Below are 25076 nucleotides of genomic sequence, written 5' to 3'. Positions count from 1 at the left end.
GGGGGTCACACAGGTTCTCTCCAGGTAGAAGCTGTCCTTAACTACAGATCCAGAGTCAGATTAATTTACCTCCCAATAGGATGGCCAATTCTCCTTTTGGAGGGCTACTGGGTCTGCAGGCTTTTGTTTCAGTCCTACTCTAACAATACCTGTCAGCAGACCATGATTAGTTCAGCAAGACTTGGTTCTGTGTGCTGAGATGAACAAGTCAGTCAGTGCTGTGGCGGAGCGAAACCCTGCAAACCCACGATAGCTCCCCCCGGTAGGAGCATTAGCCACCCCTGCTTTAGTGGGAGGACAGCATGGCTGCGTCTAAAATGGCACCCTATTCCCTACATAGTGCACTACATTTGACCAGAGCCCTGTGGGTTAACCCGGGTCAAACAGTAGTGAAGTAGTGCACTAAATAGGGAATAGGGTGCCATTTGGGACGAAGATGTAGCCCATATCTGACCCTGTATCATTCAGCAGTCAGGGACAACCTCTACCTGAGACGATCAGAGAGACTTGTGCTTGCTGATGGGACAGAGGCTGAGGCACCGCAGGAGACCTCTCATCCACAGGCAGTGGACCAGAGGGAGGAGGAGGAGACTGGCTCCGGTAGAACAGTAGAGGGCTATCACTGTGCTCTCCTCTGGGAGGAAACACTTAGACAGGCCGTAGCCGCCGGGGGAGAACGAACCCTGGGAGAGGAGAGAGAGAGAGGGAGAGAGAAAGGGTACATCATGGGAACTATAGGATGGCTGAAGCACAAACTGATCTGGGATCAGGCTAAGAGGTACCAAGGCAATTTTAGACTTGAGGTATGTGTAATTAGTTAGTAAGTTTATTTATTTGTTAGTTAGTGACTTACTAGGATAAAACTGGGGTTGTTGCGGTTCCTCCAGTTGAAGGATGGAACACTGATCTCTGGGTACTGGTTGTCATGGAGAACCTGACAGCCGCTGTGGGTGTGGCCACTGAGAACCAGGCGGGGCTTAAACCACTGCAGCAGCTGGGAGGAGGAAGGAGGGCAGGTCAGTGTAACCAGTTCCTGTTACCTGTGTTTAGATCACCACAATAATGGCAATTCTGACATTACAGTGCTTTGAAAGTTACGTTACAGTCTTATTCTAAAATTGATAAAACTAATTTTTCCCCTCATCAATCTACACACAATACCCCATAATTACAAAGCGAAAACAGTTTTTTTAAAAATGTTTGCAAATGTATTACAAATAAAATAAAAAATCGATACCTTATTTACACAAGTATTCAAACCCTTTGCTATGAGACTCGAAATTGAGCTCCGGTGCATCCTGTTTCCATTGATCATTCTTGAGATGTTTCTACAACTTGATTGGAGTCCACCAGTGGTAAATTCAATTGACTGGACATGATTTGGAAAGGCACACACCTGTCTATATAAGGTCCCACAGTTGACAGTGCATGTCAGAGCAAAAACCAAGCCATGAGGTCGAAGGAATTGTCCGTAGAGCTCCGAGACAGGATTGTGTCGAGGCACAGATCTGGGGAAGGGTACCAAAACATCTGAGCAAACTGAGCAATCAGGAGAGAAGGGCCTTGGTCAGGGAGGTGACCAAGAACCCGATGGTCACTCTGACAGAGCTCCAGAGTTTCTCTGTGGAGATGGGAGAACCTTCCAGAAGGACAACCATCTCTGCAGCACTCCACCAATCAGGCCTTTATGGTAGAGTGGCCAGACGGAAGCCACTCCTCAGTAAAAGGCACATGACAGCCCGCTTGGTGTTTGCCAAAAGGCACCTAAAGGACTCTCAGGCCTTGAGAAACAAGATTCTCTGGTCTGATGAAACCAAGATTGAACTCTTTGGCTTGAATGCCAAGCGTCACGTCTGGAAGAAACCTGGCACCATCCCTACGGTGAAGCATGGTGGTGGCAGCATCATACTGTGGGGATGTTTTTCAGCTGCAGGGACTGCGAGACTAGTCTTGATCGAGGGAAAGATGAACGGAGCAAAGTACAGCTGCTCCAGAACGCTCAGGACCTCAGACTGGGGCGAAGGTTCACCTTCCAACAGGACAACAACCCTAAGCACACAGCCAAGACAATGCAGGAGTGGCTTTGGGACAAGTCTCTGAATGTCCTTGAGTGGCCCAGCCAGAGCCCAGAGACCTGAAAATAGCTGTGCAGCGACGCTCCCCATCCAACCTGACAGAGCTTGAGAGGATCTGCAGAGAAGAATGGAAGAAACTTCCCAAATACAGGTGTGCCAAGCTTGTAGCGTCATACCCAAGAAGACTCGAGGCTGTAATCGCTACCAAAGGTGCTTCAACAAAGTACTGAGTAAAGGGTCTGAATACTTGTGTAAATAAAATATTTCCGTTTTTTAATACATTTGCAAACATTTCTAAAAACCTGTTTTTTCTTTGTCATTATGGGGTATTGTGTGTAGATCGATGAGGGGGAAAAAAACGATTGAATTCATTTTTAGAATAAGGCTGTAACGTAACAAAATGTCGAAAAAGGTCAAGGGGTCTGAATACTTTCCGAATGCGCTGTGTATCCTATAGTACGGGTGGCCCTCCACAAGATAATCATTACTGGATAACAAAGCCGCTCATAAAATATCCTCTGTTGGTGAAAGGTAAGAGAGAGCTGCATGATGACCACTGGCCACGTTATAGATGGTGAAAGATAACATGATGACCACTGGCCACATCCATCGCGTTGCAAAGTGTCTGCCAGTCTGTTAGTGTTGTCATGTCATCTCCCCCTGTCAGTTATTATAGAAAAACATGTTGGGCTTGACCAATGACAGCGGTGGAGCACAAACTGATCAGGGACCAGGCTGTCATTGGTCCACGTACCCTGTGAGAGGCCTCCCGAGACAGCACGTCGTACTTCTCTCTGAACAGCAGGTGGCGCTCTTCAGTAGGAGCAGCGTCCCGCCCCGTACAGCCCGCATCGCTCACCCGGTAAAGAGGGTAATGCTGAGGGGAGAGACAGAGGAGAAAGCTGAACAGCTGTTGAATACAGTACACCTGGCTTTCCAACCTCAAATGGATAGATGAGAAAACTGTTAGACACTCAGCAACTCTGAGGACAAAGGAAGTAAAACCAGCTCTTCTACCTCGTCTCTCAGTAGCTATTAGGACCGTATGGTTATTACTGTGTAATAGTGGTTATTACTGTGTAATAGTGGTTATTACTGTGTAATAGTCTTAACCAGGTAAGACCCATTGAGGTAAAGAAAAAAACCTATTTTGCAAGGGCGACCTGGCAAGAAGGCGTAACAGGAAAATAGCAGCCTGTACATAAAATATTACAAAACAAATACAAAAAAAACACACACAAAAGACAGTCACAAGTTCCAGATATATTTCAAGATCAGAAACAACTGATCAGCGTCGTCGATCAGAGTCTTAAAAGCAGGCAAGGACACTAACTTCCCTGTCTTTTGAAGCATGTTCCAGGATGAAGGGGCATTATGGGAAAAATATTGTTTCCGTATCTCAGTTCTAGCCTTATTACTATGTAATACTTGTTATTACTGTGTAATACTTGTTATTACTGTGTAATAGTGGTTACTACTATGTAATAGTGTAGTGGTTACTATAATAGTGGTTATTAGTATGTAATAGTGGTTATTAGTATGTAAGTGGTTATTACATATAAGAGTTGTGGTTATTACTATGTAATAAAGAGAGAGTATCTACCTGCAGGATGATGGGTGGGGTAGAAGGGTAGGTCCATGCGTCTTGGCAGTATTCTTTTATAACGCTGGACTCAGAATTCTGGCAGGTAACAAAACACAACAAGTAACAATGTTCTGAATCAATTAGATTGTTTTTGAGTGGTAATAGTGGTTATTTCTATGTAATATTTGATTGTTTTTGAGTGCATTTGTTAAAGCTGGAATCCCCATTAGGGGAAACAGCACCACTGTTCGCCCCAGTACATTTGTTATGGTTTTTGTTTTGTTTATGAAACGGGAGGAGAGGAGAATCCAGCATCGTGGTAAAAACATTCGCAACACACACGCTGCTGTTTTATCGCGCGTGCAATGATTTCCGAGGGGTAAAAAAATATTGTTTGAAGTAAATTATTTGTTGTTGTAATATCACAACCGGACGTGGCAGTTCAAATCACATTTTATTGGTCACATACACATATTTAGCAGATGTTATTAAGGGTGTAGCGAAATGCTTGTGTTTCCACAACAATACACACAAATCTAAAAGCAAAATAATGGAATTAAGAAATATATAAATATTACGACGAGCAATGTCGGAGTGGCATTGACCAAAATACAGTAGAATACAGTATATACGTGTGTACAAATAAACATCTACATATACAGTGCATTCAAAAAGTATTCAGACCCCTTGACTTTTTCTAGTTTGTTACGTTACAGCCTTATTCTAAAATGGACTAAATAGTTTCCCCCCCCTTATCAATCTACACACAATACCCCATAATGACAAAGCAAAAACAGGTTTAGACATTTTTGCAAAAATATATAACATTTACATAAGTATTCAGACCATTTACTCAGTACTTTGTTGAAGCACTTTTTGCAGCAATTACAGCCTAGAGTCTTCTTGGGTATGATGCCACAAGCTTGGCACACCTGTATTTGGGGTGTTTCTCCCATTCTTCTCTGCAGATCCTCTCAAGCTCTGTCAGGTTGGATGGGGAGAGTCACTGCACAGCTATTTTCAGGTCTCTCCGGAGATGTTTGATCGGGTTCAAGTCCGGGCTCTGGCTGGGCCACTCAAGGACATTCAGAGACTTGTCCCGAAGCCACTCCTGCGTTGTCTTGGCTGTGTGCTTAGGGTCATTGTCCTGTTGGAAGGTGAACCGTCGCCCCAGTCTGAGGTCCTGAGCGCTCTGGAGCAGGTTTTCATCAAGGATCTCTCTGTACTTTGCTCTGTTCATCTTTCCCTTCATCCTTCTAGTCTCCCAGTTCCTGCCGCTGAAAAACATCCCCACAGCATGATGCTGACACCACCAAGTTTCACCGTAGGGATGGTGCCAGGTTTCCTCCAGACGTGACGCTTGGCATTCAGGCCAAAGAGTTCAATCTTGGTTTCGTCAGGCCAGAGAATCTTGTTTCTCAAGGCCTGAGTGTCCTTTAGGTGCCTTTTGGCAAACTCCAAGCGGGCTGTCATGTGCCTTTTACTGAGGAGTGGCTTCCGTCTGGCCACTCTACCATAAAGGCCTGATTTTGTGGAGTGCTGCAGAGATGGTTGTCCTTCTGGAAGGTTTTCCCATCTCCACAGAGGAACTCCGGAGGTCTGTCAGAGTGCCATCCCCAATTGCTCAGTTTGGCCGGGGCGGCCAGCTCTAGGAAGAGTCTTGGTGGTTCCAAACTTTTTCCATTTAAGAATGATGGAGGCTACTGTGTTCTTGAGGACCTTCAATGCTGCAGAAATGTTTTGGTACCCTTCCCCAGATCTGTGCCTCGACACAATCCTTACTCTACGGACAATTCCTTTGACCTCATGGCTTGGTTTTTGCTCTGACATGCACTGTCAACTGTGGGAGTTTATATAGACAGGTGTGTTCCTTTCCAAATCATGTCCAATCAATTGAATTTACCACAGGTGGACTCCAATCAAGTTGTAGAAACATCTCAAGGATGAGCTCAATTTCGAGTCTCATAGCAAAGGGTCTGAATACTTATGTAAATAAGTTTTTTATTTTTAATAAATTTGCTAAAAAATCTCAACCTGATTTCGCTTTCTCATTATTGGTTATTGTGTGTAGATTGATGAGGAAAAACATTTATTTAATCCATTTTAGAATAAGGCTGTAATGTAACAAAAGGTGGAATAAATCAAGGGGTCTGAATACTTTCTGAAGGCTCTGTACATATGAAATTAGTAAAACAGTATGTAAACATTATTAAAGTGACCAGTTATTCCATGTCTATGTACACAGGGCAGCAGCCTCCAAGGTGCAGGGTTGAGTAACCGGGTGTAAGCCGCCTAGTGATGGATATTTAACAGTCCGATGGCCTTGAGATAGAAGCTGTTTTTCAGTCTCTCGGTCCCAGCTTTGATGCACCTGTACTGACCTCGCCTTCTGGATGATAGCGGGGTGAACAGGCCGTGGCTGTGACATCGGGTGCTGTAGTTGTCCTGTGGTGATGCGTTGGGCAGACCGCACCACCGTCTGGTGGAGCCCTGCGGTTGCGGGCGGTGCAGTTGCCGTACCAGGCGGTGATACAGCCCGACAGGATGCTCTCAATGGTGCATCTGTAAAAGTTTGTGAGGGTCTTAGGGGCCAAGCTGAATTTCTTCAGCCTCCTGAGGTTGAAGAAGTCTGCGTGGGTGGACCATTTCAGATTGTCAGTGATATGAACTCTGAGGAACTTGAGGCTTTCCACCTTCTCCACTGCGGTCCTGTCGATGTGGATAGGGGCGTGCTCCCTCTGCTGTCTCCTGAAGTCCACGATCAGCTCCTTTGTTTTGTTGATGTTGAGGGAGAGGTTATTTTCCTGGCACCACTCCGCCAGGGCCCTCACCTCCTCCCTGTAGGCTGTCTCATCATTGTTGGTAATCAAGCCTACTACTGTTGTTTCGTCTGCAAACTTGATGATTGAGTTGGAGGCGTGCTTGGCCACGCAGTCATGGGTGAACAGGGAGTACAGGAGGGGGCTGAGCACACACCCTTGTGGGGCCCCTGTGTTGAGGATCAGCGTAGTGGAGATGTTGTTTCCTACCTTCACCACCTGGGGGCGGCCCGTCAGGAAGTCCAGGACCCAGTTCTACAGTTTGGGGTTCAGACCCAGGGGCCCGAGCTTGATGATGAGCTTGGAGGGTACTATGGTGTTGAAGGCTGAGCTATAGTCAATGAACAGCATTCTTACATAGGTATTCCTCTTGTCCAGATGGGATAGGGCAGTGCGATGGCGATTGCATCATCTGTGGATCTATTGGGGCGGTATGCAAATTGAAGTGGGTCTAGGGTGTCAGGTAAGGTGGAGGTGATATGATCCTTAACCTCTTAAGGATCGGACCCTTTTTTTCAATTTTCGCCTAAAATGACATCCCCAAATCTAACTGTCTGTAGTTCAGGACCTGAAGCAAGGATATGCACATTCTTGATTCCATTTTAAAGGAAACACTTAACACTACAATTAATGTAGGAGAATATAACACATTAGATCTGGTAAAAGATAATACAAACAAACAAATTCTATTTTCTTCCATCATCTTTGGAATGCAAGAGAAAGGCCACAATATAACATAACATTGCAGTTTAGGCACAATTTAGATTTTTGCCACTAGATGGCAGCAGTGTGTGTGCAAAGTTTCAGATTGATCCAGTGAAGCATTGCAATACTGGACTATTTTGTATCAAGTCTGCCCAAATGTGCCGAATTGGTCAGTTGATACATTTTCAAGTACATAACTATAGAGAACATACAAAAATGATATGGTAATACAAAAAAATAAGTTTACATACTGCCAGGAATGTCATACATGATGGATCATTAGCTTATACACATCTAGCTTATACACATCTTAAACTTTCACACATCTAGATGGCCGGGCGGGGTGGGTGTGGAGCCAGAGACAGCAGGGGTTCAAACTGTAGAACCCAGTTCCTACATTTGAATGTAAAAATTGATTTTATCAAACAAAACTATGCAACATTTTATCTCTGGGACCCTTAGGATGACAAATCAGAGCAAGATTACTGAATGTAAGTACATTATTTACCTTCAGAGGTGAATGTATCAAACCAGTTGCCGTGCTAAGTTTTCTGTTGTTGTGCACTCTCCTCAAACAATAGCATAGTATTTTTTCACTGTAATAGCTCCTGTAAATTGGACAGTGCAGTTAGATTAACAATAATTTAAGCTTTCTGCCCATATAAGAGATGTCTATGTCCTGAAAAGTTTGCTGTTACTTACAACAGTCATGCTAATCACATTAGCACACGTTAGCTCAACCGTCCCGTATACGGGACACCGATCCGGTAGAGGTTAACTAGCCTCTCAAAGCACTTCATGATGACAGAAGTGAGTGCTACGGGGCAATAGTCATTTAGTTCAGTTACCTTTGCTTTCTTGGGTACAGGAACAATGTTGGACATCTTGAAGCAAGTGGGGACAGCAGACTGGGATAGGGAGAGATTGGATATGTCTGTAAACACTCCAGCCAGCATGCTCTGAGGACACGGCTAGGGATGCCGTCTGGGCCAGCAGCCTTGCGAGGGTTAACACACTTAAATGGCTTACTCACGTCGTCCACGGAGAAGGAGAGCCCACAGTCCTTGGTAGCGGGCCGCGTCGGTGGCACTGTATTATCCTCAGAGGGCGAAGAAGGTGTTTAGCTTGTCTGGAAGCAAGACGTTGGTGTCTGAGACGTGGCTGGTTTTCCCTTTGTAGTCCGTGATTGTCTGTAGACCCATGCCACATACGTCTCGTGTCTGAGCCGTTGAATTGCGACTCCACTTTGTCTCTGTACTGACGTTTTGCCTGTTTGATTGCCTTACGGAGGGAATAACTACACTGTTTGTATTCTGCCATATTCCCAGTCACCTTGCCGTGATTAAATGCGGTGGTCCTAGCTTTCAGTTTTGCGCAAATGCTGCCATCTATCCACGGCTTTTGGTTTGGGTTGGTTTTATTAGTAACAGTATACACTTCCTGCTGAACTCAGTCACCGTGTCCGTGTACACGTCAATGTTATTCTTAGAGGCAACCCGGAACATATCCCAGTCCGCATGATCAAAATAATCTTGAAGCATGGATTCCGATTGGTCAGACCAGCATTTTGTAGACCTTAGCACAGGTACTTCCTGTTTTAGTTTCTGCCTATAGGAAGGGAGGAGCAGAATGGAGTCGTGATATGATTTGCCGAAGGGAGGGAGGGGGAGGACCTTGTAGCCATCCCAGAAGGGTGAGTAACAATGGTCGAGAGTTTTTGAAGAGCGAGTACTACAGGCAATGTGTTGATAGAACTTCAGTAGCGTTTTCCTCAAATTTGTTTTGTTAAAATCCCCAGCTACAATAAATGCGGCCTCAGGATATGTGGTTTCCAGTTTGCATAAAGTCCAGTGTAGTTCGTTGAGGGCCGTCGTGGTATCGGCTTGAGGGGGAATATACACGGCTGTGACTACAACTGAAGAGAATTCTCTTGGGAGGTCATATGGTCGGCATTTGATTGTGGTATTCTAGGTCGGGTGAACAAAAGGACTTGAGTTCCTGTACATTATCACAATCACACCATGAGTAGTTAATCATGAAACCACCGCTTTTCTTCTTCCCAGAGAGTTCTTTTGGGGTTGTAGAAGACCCACCTGTAGTAGAGAACAGTTGAGGTCTCTGGATATTGTGTACAGCTGTTTCTCCACTGATTGGCAGATAGGACAACCGTCACCATGCAACGCCACGCTGTTGACCAATAGAAAGCTAGAGAAAAAACAGTGAGAAAAAAAACACACCTGTTCACCAAAAGGAAGCTACAGTAGAGACAACACCTTAGGGTTTATACAGGAGAGGGAGACAACACCTTAGGGTTTATACAGGAGAGGGAGACAACACCTTAAGGTTTATACAGGAGAGAGAGACAACACCTTAGGGTTTATACAGGAGAGGGAGACAACACCTTAGGGTTTATACAGGAGAGGGAGACAACACCTTAGGGTTTATACAGGAGAGGGAGACAACACCTTAGGGTTTATACAGGAGAGGGAGACAACACCTTAGGGTTTATATAGGAGAGGGAGACAACACCTTAGGGTTTATACAGGAGAGGGAGACAACACCTTAGGGTTTATACAGGAGAGGGAGACAACACCTTAGGGTTTATACAGGAGAGGGAGACAACACCTTAAGGTTTATACAGGAGAGGGAGACAACACCTTAGGGTTTATACAGGAGAGGGAGACAACACCTTAGGGTTTATACAGGAGAGAGAGAGACAACACCTTAGGGTTTATACAGGAGAGGGAGACAACACCTTAGGGTTTATACAGGAGAGAGAGAGACAACACCTTAGGGTTTATACAGGAGAGGGAGACAACACCTTAAGGTTTATACAGGAGAGAGAGACAACACCTTAGGGTTTATACAGGAGAGGGAGACAACACCTTAAGGTTTATACAGGAGAGAGAGACAACACCTTAGGGTTTATACAGGAGAGGGAGACAACACCTTAGGGTTTATACAGTAGAGAGAGAGACAACACCTTAGGGTTTATACAGGAGAGGGAGACAACACCTTAGGGTTTATACAGGAGAGGGAGACAACACCTTAAGGTTTATACAGGAGAGAGAGACAACACCTTAGGGTTTATACAGGAGAGAGAGAGACAACACCTTAGGGTTTATACAGGAGAGGGAGACAACACCTTAGGGTTTATACAGGAGAGAGAGAGACAACACCTTAGGGTTTATACAGGAGAGGGAGACAACACCTTAAGGTTTATACAGGAGAGAGAGACAACACCTTAGGGTTTATACAGGAGAGAGAGACAACACCTTAAGGGTTATACAGGAGAGAGAGACAACACCTTAAGGTTTATACAGGAGAGAGAGACAACACCTTAGGGTTTATACAGGAGAGAGAGACAACACCTTAAGGTTTATACAGGAGAGAGAGACAACACCTTAGGGTTTATACAGGAGAGGGAGACAACACCTTAAGGTTTATACAGGAGAGAGAGACAACACCTTAAGGTTTATACAGGAGAGAGAGACAACACCTTAAGGTTTATACAGTAGAGAGGGAGACAACACCTTAGGGTTTATACAGGAGAGAGGGAGACAACACCTTAAGGTTTATACAGTAGAGAGGGAGACAACACCTTAGGGTTTATACAGGAGAGAGGGAGACAACACCTTAGGGTTTATACAGGAGAGGGAGACAACACCTTAGGGTTTATACAGGAGAGGGAGACAACACCTTAGGGTTTATACAGTAGAGAGAGAGACAACACCTTCGGGTTTATACAGGAGAGAGAGACAACACCTTAGGGTTTATACAGGAGAGAGAGACAACACCTTAAGGTTTATACAGGAGAGAGAGACAACACCTTAGGGTTTATACAGGAGAGAGAGACAACACCTTAAGGTTTATACAGGAGAGAGAGACAACACCTTAAGGTTTATACAGTAGAGAGGGAGACAACACCTTAGGGTTTATACAGGAGAGAGAGACAACACCTTAAGGTTTATACAGGAGAGGGAGACAACACCTTAGGGTTTATACAGGAGAGGGAGACAACACCTTAGGGTTTATACAGGAGAGGGAGACAACACCTTAGGGTTTATACAGGAGAGGGAGACAACACCTTAAGGTTTATACAGTAGAGAGGGAGACAACACCTTAGGGTTTATACAGGAGAGAGGGAGACAACACCTTAAGGTTTATACAGTAGAGAGGGAGACAACACCTTAGGGTTTATACAGGAGAGGGAGACAACACCTTAGGGTTTATACAGGAGAGAGGGAGACAACACCTTAGGGTTTATACAGGAGAGAGGGAGACAACACCTTAGGGTTTATACAGGAGAGGGAGACAACACCTTAGGGTTTATACAGGAGAGGGAGACAACACCTTAGGGTTTATACAGTAGAGAGAGAGAACACCTTAGGGTTTATACAGGAGAGGGAGACAACACCTTAGGGTTTATACAGGAGAGAGAGACAACACCTTAGGGTTTATACAGGAGAGAGAGACAACACCTTAAGGTTTATACAGGAGAGGGAGACAACACCTTAGGGTTTATACAGTGGGGGGAAAAAAAGTATTTAGTCAGCCACCAATTGTGCAAGTTCTCCCACTTAAACAGATGAGAGAGGCCTGTAATTTTCATCATAGGTACACGTCAACTATGACAGACAAAATGAGGAAAAAATTCCAGAAAATCACATTGTAGGATTTTTAATGAATTTATTTGCAAATTATGGTGGAAAATAAGTATTTGGTCAATAACAAAAGTTTCTCAATACTTTGTTATATACCCTTTGTTGGCAATGACACAGGTCAAACGTTTTCTGTAAGTCTTCACAAGGTTTTCACACACTGTTGCTGGTATTTTGGCCCATTCCTCCATGCAGATCTCCTCTAGAGCAGTGATGTTTTGGGGCTGTCGCTGGGCAACAGGGACTTTCAACTCCCTCTAAAGATTTTCTATGGGGTTGAGATCTGGAGACTGGCTAGGCCACTCCAGGACCTTGAAATGCTTCTTACGAAGCCACTCCTTCGTTGCCTGGGCGGTGTGTTTGGGATCATTGTCATGCTGAAAGACCCAGCCACGTTTCATCTTCAATGCCCTTGCTGATGGAAGGAGGTTTTCACTCAAAATCTCACGATACATGGCCCCATTCATTCTTTCCTTTACACGGATCAGTCGTCCTGGTCCCTTTGCAGAAAAACAGCCCCAAAGCATGATGTTTCCACCCCAATGCTTTACAGTAGGTATGGTGTTCTTTGGATGCAACTCAGCATTCTTTGTCCTCCAAACACGACGAGTTGAGTTTTTACCAAAACGTTATATTTTGGTTTCATCTGACATTCTCCCAATCCTCTTCTGGATCATCCAAATGCACTCTAGCAAACTTCAGAAGGGCCTGGACATGTACTGGCTTAAGCAGGGGGACACGTCTGGCACTGCAGGATTTGAGTCCCTGGCGGCGTAGTGTGTTACTGATGGTAGGCTTTGTTACTTTGGTCCCAGCTCTCTGCAGGTCATTCACTAGGTCCCCCCGTGTGGTTCTGGGATTTTTGCTCACCGTTCTTGTGATCATTTTGACCCCACGGGATGAGATCTTGCGTGGAGCCCCAGATCGAGGGAGATTATCAGTGGTCTTGTATGTCTTCCATTTCCTAATAATTGCTCCCACAGTTGATTTCTTCAAACCAAGTCGCTTACCTATTGCAGATTCAGTCTTCTCAGCCTGGTGCAGGTCTACAATTTTGTTTCTGGTGTCCTTTGACAGCTGCTGCCAATGACTGGAACAAATTGCAAAAATCTCTGAAGCTGGAGACATTTATCTCCCTCACTAACTTTAAGCATCAGTTGTCAGAGCACCTTACCGATCACTGCACCTGTACACAGCCCATCTGAAATTAGCCCGCCCAACTACCTCATCCCTATATTGTTATTTATTTTGCTCATTTGTACCCCATTTGTACCCCAGTATCTCTATTTGCACATCATCTCTTGCACATCTATCATTCCAGTGTTAATACTAATTGTAATTATTTTGCACTATAGCCTATTTATTGCCTTACCTCCATAATTTACTACATTCGCACACACTGTATATATATGTATTTCTGTTGTATTTTTGACTTTGTTTTGTTTTACCCCATATGTAACTCTGTGTTGTTGTTTTTATCGCACTGCTTTGCTTCATCTTGGCCAGGTCGCAGTTGTAAATGAGAACTTGTTCTCAACTGGTTTACCTGGTTAAATAAAGGTGCAATAAATAAAAAACAGCTCTTTGGTCTTGGCCATAGTGGAGTTTGGAGTGTGACTGTTTGAGGTTGTGGACAGGTGTCTTTTATTCTGATAGCAAGTTCAAACAGGTGCCATTAATACAGGTAACGAGTGGAGGACAGAGGAGCCTCTTAAAGAAGAAGTTACAGGTCTGTGAGAGCCAGAAATCTTGCTTGTTTGTAGGTGACCAAATACTTATTTTCCACAAAAAATTGCAAATAAATTCATTAAAAATCCTACAATGTGATTTTCTGGATATTTCTCAATTTGTCTGTCATAGTTGACGTGTACCTATGATGAAAATTACAGGCCTCTCATCTTTTTAAGTGGGAGAACTTTCACAATTGGTGGCTGACTAAATACTTTTTCCCCCCACTGTAGTAGAGAGAGAGAGACAACACCTTAGGGTTTATACAGGAGAGAGAGAGACAACACCTTAGGGTTTATACAGGAGAGAGAGACAACACCTTAGGGTTTATACAGGAGAGAGAGAGACAACACCTTAGGGTTTATACAGGAGAGAGAGAGACAACACCTTAGGGTTTATACAGGAGAGGGAGACAACACCTTAGGGTTTATATAGTAGAGAGAGAGACAACACCTTAGGGTTTATACAAGAGAGAGAGACAACACCTTAGGGTTTATACAGGAGAGAGAGAGACAACACCTTAGGGTTTATACCAGGGTTGCCCAACCCTGTTCCTGGAGAGCTACCCTCCTGAAGGTTTTCGCTCCAACCCCAGGTGTTACTAACCTGGTTCATCTTATCAACCTGCTAATTATTAGAATCAGTTGTGCTAGATTAGGGATGGAGCAAAAACCTACAGGACGGTAGCTCTCCAGCAACAGGGTTGGGCAGTCCTGGTTTAAACAGTAGAGAGAGAGAGACAACACCTTAGGGTTTATACAGGAGAGAGAGAGACAACATGATGTCATAGAATACATACAGCCTGTGGGTTGAATAAACAGAAAAGAGAGAAAGAAAGAGGAAGAGACAGTTTGGGGAGCGAGGGAGAGAGAGAGAGAGAAGAGAGCAAGCAAGACAGATGAGAGAGAGAGAGAGACGGGGGGGGTGGTGATGATGATAGAGAGGGGGATGGAGAGAGATTTACACAGCTCAGTGTCACCTGACTTACTTCACTCCTTTCTTGGTGACCATTCTGGTGGAGGTGGTATTGAAGGCCTTCTCAAAGCGCTGTAACTTGAACCAGTCCATTCTTCAGGAGGACAAAGAACCAAGCCAGTTAGACTTCAGTCCAAGTCCAAACTGCTGTGTGGATTATTTGTGAGACTTTATAAGCCACTACAAGCTTCTTTTGAAGGTCTCAATACAGTTTGCAAAAGAGAAGTAGCCTACTGCATGACATCATTTATCAAGAATGTTCACAAACAGAGAGGCTACTGTACCGTACTAGGCCTATACATTGAAGTATTTCATTATTCTAGAGTATGCTTTGGCCATTCCGTAATCGAGAAGGCAAAAACATAGATTTTGAATTGGCCATACCAAATTGGGAGTCTACAGTATATGTTATATGGGATACAGTATACTGTACATTCAGTATAGAGTCTACAGTATATGCTATATGGGATACAGTATACTGTACGTTCAGTATAGAGTCTACAGTATATGCTATATGGGATACAGTATACTGTACGTTCAGTATAGAGTCTACAGTATATGCTATATGGGATACAGTATACTGTACGTTCAGTATAGAGTCTACAGTATATGCTATATGGGATACAGTATACTGTACGTTCAGTATAGAGTCTACAGTATATGCTATATGGGATACAGTATACTGTACGTTCAGTATAGAGTCTACAGTATATGCTATATGGGATACAGTATACTGTACGTTCAGTATAGAGTCTACAGTATATGCTATATGGGATACAGTATACTGTACGTTCAGTATAGAGTCTACAGTATATGCTGATTGATGTAAACGTACTCATAGTGGAAGCCGATGTCGTGGTTTCCAACCAGCACTACCAGCTCTGTGTCACTGGGGTGTCTGAACATCTTCTGGAAACGACAAACATCATCCTCCCAGTTCTGTTGCATGTTGGGGGATATAAGAGCATGCAGAGATACACTGAACACCTTTCTAATGTTGAGTCGCACCCCCTTTCACCCCCAGAACAGCCTCAATTAGTCCACAAGGTGTCGAAAGCGTTCCACAGGGATGCTGGCTCCACGTCGACTCCAATGCTTCCCACAGTTGTGTCAAGTTGGCTGGATGTCCTTTGGGTGGTGGACCATTCTTGATACACACGGGAAACTGTTGAGCTTGAACAACTCAAACTGGTGCGCCTGGCACCTACTACCATACCCCGTTCAAAGCACTTAAATATGTCTTGCCCGTTCACTCTCTGAAGGGCACACATACACAATCCATGTCTCAATTGTCTCAAGGCTTAAAAATCCTTATTTAACCTGTCTCCTCCCCTTCATCTACACTGATTGAAGTGGATTTAACAAGTGACATCAATAAGGGATCATAGCTTTCCCCTGGTCATTCCATGTCATGGAAAGAGCAGGTGTTCCTAATCTTTTGTACACTCAGTGTAATATATCTCACACACACACACACACACACTATCAGTCAAAAGTTTGGACACAACTACTCATTCAAGGGTTTTTATTTTTCCTGTTTTCTACATTGTAGAATAATAGTGAAGACATCAAAACTATTAAATAACACATATGGAATCATGTAGTAACCAAAAAAGTGTTAATCAAATCAAAATATATTTGAGATTCTTTAAAATAGCCACCCTTTGCCTTGATGACAGCTTTGCACACTCTTGGCATTCTCTCAACCAGCTTCACCTGGAATGCTTTTCCAACAGTCTTGAAGGAGTTCCCACATATGCTGAGCACTTGTTGGCTGCTTTTCCTTCATTCTGCGGTCCAACTCATCCCAAACCATCTCAATTGGGTTGAAGTCGAGGCCAGGTCATCTGATGCAGCACTCCATCACTCTCCTTCTTGGTAAAATATCCCTTACACAGCCTGGAGGTGTGTTGGGTCATTGTCCTGTTGAAAAACAAATGATAGTCCCACTATGCCCAAACCAGATGGGATGGCGTATCGCTGCAGAATGCTGTGGTAGCCATGCTGGTTAAGTGTGCCTTGAATTCTAAATAAATCACTGACAGTGTCACCAGAAAAGCACCCCCACACCACCTCCTCCATGCTTCACGGTGGGAACCACACATAAGGAGATAATCCGCGACGGTTGGAACCAAATTTAGACTCCAGACCAAAGGACAGATTTTCACCAGTCTAATGTCCATTGCTCGTGTTTCTTGGCCCAAGCAAGTCTCTTCTAATTATTGGTGTCCTTTAGTAGTGGTTTCTTAGCATCAATTCAACCAAGAACGCCTAATTCACTCAGTCTCCTCTGAACAGTTGATATTGAGATGTGTCTGTTACTTGAACTCTGTGAAGCATTTATTTGGGCTGTAATTTCTGAGGCTGGTAACTCTAATGAACTTATCCTCTGCAGCAGAGGTAACGCTGGGTCTTCCATTCCTGTGGCGGTCCTAATGAGAGCCAGTTTCATCATAGCACTTGATGGTTTTTGCGGCACTTGAAGAAACTTTCAAAGTTCTTGAAATGTTCCGTCTTGACTGACCTTCATGTCTTAAAGTAATGATGGACTGTCGTTTCTCTTTGCTTATTTGAGCTGTTCCTGCCATAATATGGACTTGGTCTTTTACCAAATAGGGCTATCTTCTGTATACCACCTCTACCTTGTCACAACACAACTGATTGGCTCAAACGCATTGAGAAGGAAAGAAATTCCACAAATTAACTTTTAAGAAGGCACACCTGTTAATTGAAATGCATTCCAGGTGACTACCTCATGAAGCTGGTTGAGAGAATGCCAAGAATGTGCAAAGCTGTCATCAAGGCAAAGGGTTGCTACTTTGAAGATTCTCAAATATACAGCGCCTTGCAAAAGTATTCATCCCCCTTGGCGTTTTTCCTATTTTGTTGCATTACAACCTGTAATTTAAATTGATCTTTATTTGGATTTCATGTAATGGACACACAAAATAGTCCAAATTGGTGAAGTGAAATTAAATAACTGAAAAGTAGTGCGTGCATATGTATTCACCCCCTTTACTATGAAGCCCCTAAATAAGATCTGGTGCAACCAATTACCTTCAGAAGTCACATAATTAGTTAAATAAAGTCCACCTGTGTGCAATCTAAGTGTCACATGATCTCAGTATATATAAACCTGTTCTGAAAGGCCCCAGAGTCTGCAACACCACTAAGCAAGGGGCACCACCAAGCAAGCAGCACCATGAAGACCAAGGAGCTCTCCAAACAGGTCAGGGACAAAGTTGTGGAGAAGTACAGATCATTGTTGGGTTATAAAAAAAAATATCAGAAACTTTGAACATCCCACGGCACACCATTAGATCCATTATTAAATAATGGAAAGAATATGGCACCACAACAAACCTGCCAAGAGAGGGCCGCCCACCAAACTCACTGACCAGGCAAGGAGGGCATTAATCAGAGAGGCAACAGAGACCAAAGATAACCCTGACGGAGCTGCAAAGCTCCACAGCAGAGATTGGAGTATCTGTCCATAGGACCACTTTAAGCTGTACACTCCACAGAGCTGGGCTTTACGGAAGGGTGGCCAGAAAAAAGTCATTGCTTAAAGAAAAAAAATAAGCAAACACATTTGGTGTTCGCCAAAAGGCATGTGGGAGACTCCCCAAACATATGGAAGAAGGTACTCTGGTCAGATGAGACTAAAATTGAGCTTTTTGGCCATCATGGAAAACGCTATGTCTGGCGCAAACCCAACACCTCTCATCACCCCGAGAACACCATCTCCACAGTGAAGCATGGTGGTGGCAGCATCATGCTGTGGGGATGTTTTTTCCCCCATCGGCAGGGACTGGGAAACTGGTCAGAATTGAAGGAATGATGGCGCTAAATACAGGGAAATTCTTGAGGGAAACCTGTTTCAGTCTTCCAGAGATTTGAGATTGGGACGGCGGTTCACCTTCCAGCAGGACAATGACCCTAAGCATACTGCTAAAGCAATACTTGAGTGGTTTAAGGGGAAACATTTAAATGTCTTGGAATGGCCTAGTCAAAGGGGGGGTGAATAGTCTGTTTTTTGTCTTATTTCTTGTTTGTTTCACAATAAAACATATTTTGCATCATCAAAGTGGTAGGCATGTTGTGTAAATCAAATGATACAAACCCCCCATAAATCAATTTGAATTCCAGGTTTCTGACCGTTTGAGCAGACACTTGGGGCGGCAGGTAGCTTAGTGGTTAAGAGCATTGTGCCAGTAACCGAAAGGTCGCTGGTTCTAATCCCCGAGCCAACTAGGTGAAAAATCTGTCGCTGTGCCCTTGAGCAAGGCACTTAACCCTAATTGCTCCTGTAAGTCGCTCTGGATAAGAGCGTCTGCTAAATGACCAATTTAATTTATAACAAAATAGGAAAAATGCCAAGGGGGGTGAATACTTTCGCAAGCCACTGTAGAATATATTTGGAATTGTTTAACACTTTTTTGGTTACTACATGATTCCATGTGTTATTTCATAGTTTTGATGTCTTCACTATTATTCTACAATGTAGAAAATAGTAAAAATAAAGAAAAAACCTTGAATGAGTAGATGTCCAAACTCTTTTACCTTATACATCTTTTTAAATTATATTTTCCTTTATTATTTTCCACAAACCCTACCACTCCTCCCCTAATTGGAGCAAACTAATGAACAACAACACCCAGGCTTCTACACTGCTCAAACTTGGAAACATTTTATTTTATATACACTGCTCAAATAAATAAAAGGTAACACTTAAACAGCACATCCTAGATCTGAATGAATGAAATAATCTTATTAAATACTTTTTTTCTTTACATAGTTTAATGTGCTGACAACAAAATCACACAAAAATTATCAATGGAAATCAAATTTATCAACCCATGGAGGTCTGGATTTGGAGTCACCCTCAAAATTAAAGTGGAAAACCACACTACAGGCTGATCCAACTTTGATGTAATGTCCTTAAAACAAGTCAAAATGAGGCTCAGTAGTGTGTGTGGCCTCCACGTGCCTGTATGACCTGCCTACAACGCCTGGGCATGCTCCTGATGAGGTGGCGGATGGTCTCCTGAGGGATCTCCTCCCAGACCTGGACTAAAGCATCCGCCAACTCCTGGACAGTCTGTGGTGCAATGTGGCATTGGTGGATGGAGTGAGACATGATGTCCCAGATGTGCTCAATTGGATTCAGGTCTGGGGAACGAGCGGGCCAGTCCATAGCATCAATGCCTTCCTCTTGCAGGAACTGCTGACACACTCCAGCCACATGAGGTCTAGCATTGTCTTGCATTAGGAGGAACCCAGGGCCAACCGCACCAGCATATGGTCTCACAAGGGGTCTGAGGATCTCATCTCGGTACCTAATGGCAGTCAGGCTACCTCTGGCGAGCACATGGAGGGCTGTGCTGCCCCCCCCAAAGAAATGCCACCCCACACCATGACTGACCCACCGCCAAACCGGTCATGCTGGAGGATGTTGCAGGCAGCAGAACGTTCTCCACGGGCGTCTCCAGACTCTGTCACGTCTGTCACGTGCTCAGTGTGAACCTGCTTTCATCTGTGAAGAGCACAGGGCGCCAGTGGCGAATTTGCCAATCTTGGTGTTCTCTGGCAAATGCCAACGTCCTGCACGGTGTTGGGCTGTAAGCACAACCCCCACCTGTGGACGTCGGGCCCTCATACCACCCTCATGGAGTCTGTTTCTGACCGTTTGAGCAGACACATGCACATTTGTGGCCTGCTGGAGGTCATTTTGCAGGGCTCTGGCAGTGCTCCTCCTGCTCCTCCTTGCACAAAGGCGGAGATAGCGGTCCTGCTGCTGGGTTGTTGCCCTCCTACGGCCTCCTCCACGTCTCCTGATGTACTGGCCTGTCTCCTGGTAGCGCCTCCATGCTCTGGACACTACGCTGACAGACACAGCAAACCTTCTTGCCACAGCTCGCACTTGTGTGGGTTGTAGACTCCGTCTCATGCTACCACTAGAGTGAAAGCACCGCCAGCATTCAAAAGTAACCAAAACATCAGCCAGGAAGCATAGGAACTGAGAAGTGGTCTGTGGTCACCACCTGCAGAACCACTTCTTTTTTGGGGGTGTCTTGCTAATTGCCTATAATTTCCACCTGTTGTCTATTCCATTTGCACAACAGCATGTGACATTTATTGTCAATCAGTGTTGCTTCCTAAGTGGACAGTTTGATTTCACAGAAGTGTGATTGACTTGGAGTTACATTGTGTTGTTTAAGTGTTCCCTTAATTTTTTTGAGCAGTGTACTTCCATCTTATACAGTGAAGGAAAAAAGTATTTGATCCCCTGCTGATTTTGTACGTTTGCCCACTGACAAAGACATGATCAGTCTATAATTTTAATGGTAGGTTTATTTGAACAGTGAGAGACAGAATAACAACAAAAAATCCAGAAAAATGAATGTCAAAAATGTTATAAATTGATTTGCATTTCAATGAGGGAAATAAGTATTTGACCCCTCTGCAAAACATTACTTAGTACTTGGTGGCAAAACCCTTGTTGGCAATCACAGAGGTCAGACGTTTCTTGTAGTTGGCCACCATGTTTGCACACATCTCAGGAGGGATTTTGTCCCACTCCTCTTTGCAGATCTTCTCCAAGTCATTAAGGTTTCGAGGCTGATGTTTGGCAACTCGAACCTTCAGCTCCCTCCACAGATTTTCTATGGGATTAAGGTCTGGAGACTGGCTAGGCCACTCCAGGACCTTAATGTGCTTCTTCTTGAGCCACTCCTTTGTTGCCTTGGGTCATTGTCATGCTGGAATACCCATCCACAACCCATTTTCAATGCCCTGGCTGAGGGAAGGAGGTTCTCACCCAAGATTTGACGCTACATGGCCCGTCCATCGTCCCTTTGATGCGGTGAAGTTGTCCTGTCCCCTTAGCAGAAAAACACCCCCAAAGCATAATGTTTCCACCTCCATGTTTGACGGTGGGGATGGTGTTCTTGGGGTCATAGGCAGCATTCCTCCTCCTCCAAACACGGCGAGTTGAGTTGATGCCAAAGAGCTCGATTTTGATCTCATCTGACCACAACACTTTCATCCAGTTCTCCTCTGAATCATTCAGATGTTCATTGGCAAACTTCAGACGGCCCTGTATATGTGCTTTCTTGAGCAGGGGGACCTTGCGGGCGCTGCAGGATTTCAGTCCTTCACGGCGTAGTGTGTTACCAATTGTTTTCTTGGTGACTATGGTCCCAGCTGCCTTGAGATCATTGACAAGATCCTCCCGTGTAGTTCTGGGCTGATTCCTCACCGTTCTCATGATCATTGCAACTCCACGAGGTGAGATCTAGCATGGAGCCCCAGGCCGAGGGAGATGGACAGTTCTTTTGTGTTTCTTCCATTTGCAAATTATCGCACCAACTGTTGTCACCTTCTCACCAAGCTGCTTGGCGATGGTCTTGTAGCCCATTCCAGCCTTGTGTAGGTCTACAATCTTGTCCCTGACATCATTGGAGAGCTCTTTGGTCTTGGCCATGGTGGAGAGTTTGGAATCTGATTGATTGATTGCTTCTGTGGACAGGTGTCTTTTATACAGGTAACAAACTGAGATTAGGAGCACTCCCTTTAAGAGTGTGCTCCTAATCTCAGCTCGTTACCTGTATAAAAGACACCTGGGAGCCAGAAATCTTTCTGATTGAGAGGGGGTCAAATACTTATTTCCCTCATTAAAATGCAAATCAATTTATAACATTTTTGACATGGGGTTCCCCCCCACCCCCCATTTACCACAGTCGGCCTATCAGGGGCTTTATGGCCACATACCTTTGGAGAGCTCCATTTCCCCTCATCGAACACATCCCCCAGAATAAAAACTACCTCGGGTTGGAGCAGGGCCAGTGCGGTCTGGAAAGCTCGTTCCATCTGCCATTCCCTGGGTGGCACAGAGACAGACCGACACACACATCAGTCAGTTTATCCTCCAGCTCAGCGCACCATGCATTACCCTGTCCATTGTTATTGCTGACGACTGAACTGCTCTAATCTGCTTAGAGACAGCATGGATATAGGCTGACACAGAGCGTCTCGTGCATTCCCTTATAATAAAACACTTCATCACAGATAAAAAAATAAAAAAAACTATGCAAAACATACATTTATTTTTCACAATTAAATAAAATGCATAATAACAACATATTTATGAGGATCAATTACCTTCGCAGTTTGTCGAACCAGTGTCCTCCGACAGCGCCGAGGAGGTGCGTGTCTGAGAGAACCATAGCGCGTAGAACCGCCGGCTCTGGCTCGCCGTCTGCGCTCTTCTCACTCGCCGGCGCACCATGGTCGATCCCCGGCCAACCGCACTGTAATATCGCGGCGTAATAAATCAGATACTCACAGAATATGAAAACGCTGCAAACCGCTCCGAACAGGACGATAACGGCGCTGCACGCGACGCTCAAGCCCGACATGATATCTCTATTGTTGTGGTTTTCAGATGACCTGCAGTAGAGGCGCACTGATGTAGCCGTGCTTCACCAGGCATAGTCTTTTTTTTTTTTTTATTCAAACCTAAATATCAATGTCTGCGTGACGTTCTCATCGCATTGTGCACAATTTAATATAAATACCGTATATCATTTAAAAATAAATAAATTCAAAGATCCGACCACGGCCGATAACCTTATCTCCCCAATCAAACGGTCGATTGGTGAGCAGCTGAGCTGTCGGGGCTCTATAAAGGGTATCTTTTCACCACTTCCGGGGAGATAATTGACGGGAGACTTAGTGGATTCTGTGGCCCTTTAAATGGAATAATCACGGGGTTCATTCAATAATATAATTTCTTATATAATTCCGGAGGATGTGTTTCCTTCATTTACATCACACTGGCCTAATTACATAATAATGACTCCTTGATAGTAGGCTAATAATAATAATATAGCCTACACATACTTCAATTCATTTTTGGTCAATAGGGTCAATAAACAAAGGTTTTGAGAACACACATTTGGCAGCTATTGTGCAGGCCAATGATACGGCCTACTGTAAACTGTAGATAGTCAACATAGGACTACTGTAAACTGTAGACAGTCAACGTAGGCCTAGTGTAGACAGTCAACATAGGCCTACTGTAGACAGTCAACATAGGACTACAGTAAACTGTAGACAGTCAACATAGGACTACTGTAAAGTGTAGACAGTCAACGTAGGCCTACTGTACACAGTCAACATAGGCCTACTGTAGACAGTCAACATAGGCCTACTGTTACAGTCAACATAGGCCTACTGTAGACAGTCAACATAGGACTACTGTAAACTGTAGACAGTCAACATAGGCCTACTGTAAACTGTAGACAGTCAACAGGCCTACTGTAAACTGTATACAGTCAACATAGGCCTACTGTAGACAGTCAACATATGACTACTGTAAACTGTAGACAATCAACATAGGCCTACTGTAAACTGTAGACAATCAACATAGGCCTACTGTAAACTGTAGACAGTCAACATAGGCCTACTGTAGACAGTCAACATAGGCCTACTGTAAACTGTAGACAATCAACATAGGCCTACTGTAGACAGTCAACATAGGACTACTGTAAACTGTAGACAGTCAACATAGGCCTACTGTAAACTGTAGATAGTCAACAGGCCTACTGTAAACTGTATACAGTCAACATAGGCCTACTGTATACAGTCAACATAGGCCTACTGTAGACAGTCAACACAGGCCTACTGTAAACAGTCAACATAGGCCTACTGTAAACTGTAGATAGTCAACAGGCCTACTGTAAACTGTAGATAGTCAACAGGCCTACTGTAAACTGTATACAGTCAACATAGGCCTACTGTAGACAGTCAACATAGGCCTACTGTAAACTGTAGATAGTCAACAGGCCTACTGTAAACTGTATACAGTCAACATAGGCCTACTGTATACAGTCAACATAGGCCTACTGTAGACAGTCAACATAGGCCTACTGTAGACAGTCAACATAGGCCTACTGTAAACTGTATACAGTCAACATAGGCCTACTGTAGACAGTCAACATAGGCCTACTGTAAACTGTAGACAGTCAACATAGGCCTACTGTAGACAGTCAACATAGAACTACTGTAAACTGTATACAGTCAACATAGGCCTACTGTAGACAGTCAACATAGGACTACTGTAAACAGTCAACATAGGCCTACTGTAACATGCTGACTAAACCGCCTCCCCTCTTTGCGTCTGCGTGTGCCATTGTGCGCATGTTGATTTTGGCTATCCTCATGACACGCAGGTTAAAATACCAAAACTAACTATGAACCAACTATATTAATTAGGGGACCGGTAGAAACACATGAAACATTCATGGACATTTAGCTAACTTGCTGTTGCTAAACATTGTGTTTTTATTTGACCTGAAATGTATATGGTCCTTTTTTTTAGCTGGATCATTATAGAATTTTGCCCCATTTTGATTCATACAAAATCGTGTGTTCTCTACTCCAACAATTAATCCACAGATAAAAAGTGGAAACCTATTTAGTTTCCTTTATTAATCTCTCCTCTTCATCTTTCTTCTTCTGTGAA

General features: G+C 44.1%; 1 protein-coding gene across 2 annotated transcripts; it reads right to left on the bottom strand.

Annotated features, from left to right (window-relative positions):
- On the bottom strand, positions 1-23221 carry LOC121535713 (metallophosphoesterase 1). Of its 2 annotated transcripts, none has more exons than XM_041842973.2 (9): positions 22712-23221; positions 22322-22430; positions 15384-15487; positions 14562-14642; positions 9278-9389; positions 3679-3756; positions 2830-2952; positions 854-994; positions 1-683 (listed from the first exon to the last, which is right to left on the bottom strand). In XM_041842973.2, exons 1-9 carry the CDS (start codon positions 22966-22968, stop codon positions 498-500), a joined length of 1191 nt encoding a protein of 396 aa, XP_041698907.1. In that variant the 5' UTR covers positions 22969-23221; the 3' UTR covers positions 1-497. The 2 variants fall into 2 exon arrangements, with proteins under 2 accessions (XP_041698907.1, XP_041698908.1); XM_041842974.2 differs by having other exon boundaries at positions 22376-22430.
- Between the last annotated feature and the right edge of the window lie 1855 nt (positions 23222-25076).

Source organism: Coregonus clupeaformis, chromosome 21, assembly GCF_020615455.1.
Source record: "Coregonus clupeaformis isolate EN_2021a chromosome 21, ASM2061545v1, whole genome shotgun sequence".
Classification (NCBI taxonomy): domain Eukaryota; kingdom Metazoa; phylum Chordata; class Actinopteri; order Salmoniformes; family Salmonidae; genus Coregonus; species Coregonus clupeaformis.
Note: the sequence above shows the minus strand (reverse complement) of the source record. Positions and strands in the feature narration are given on the sequence as shown.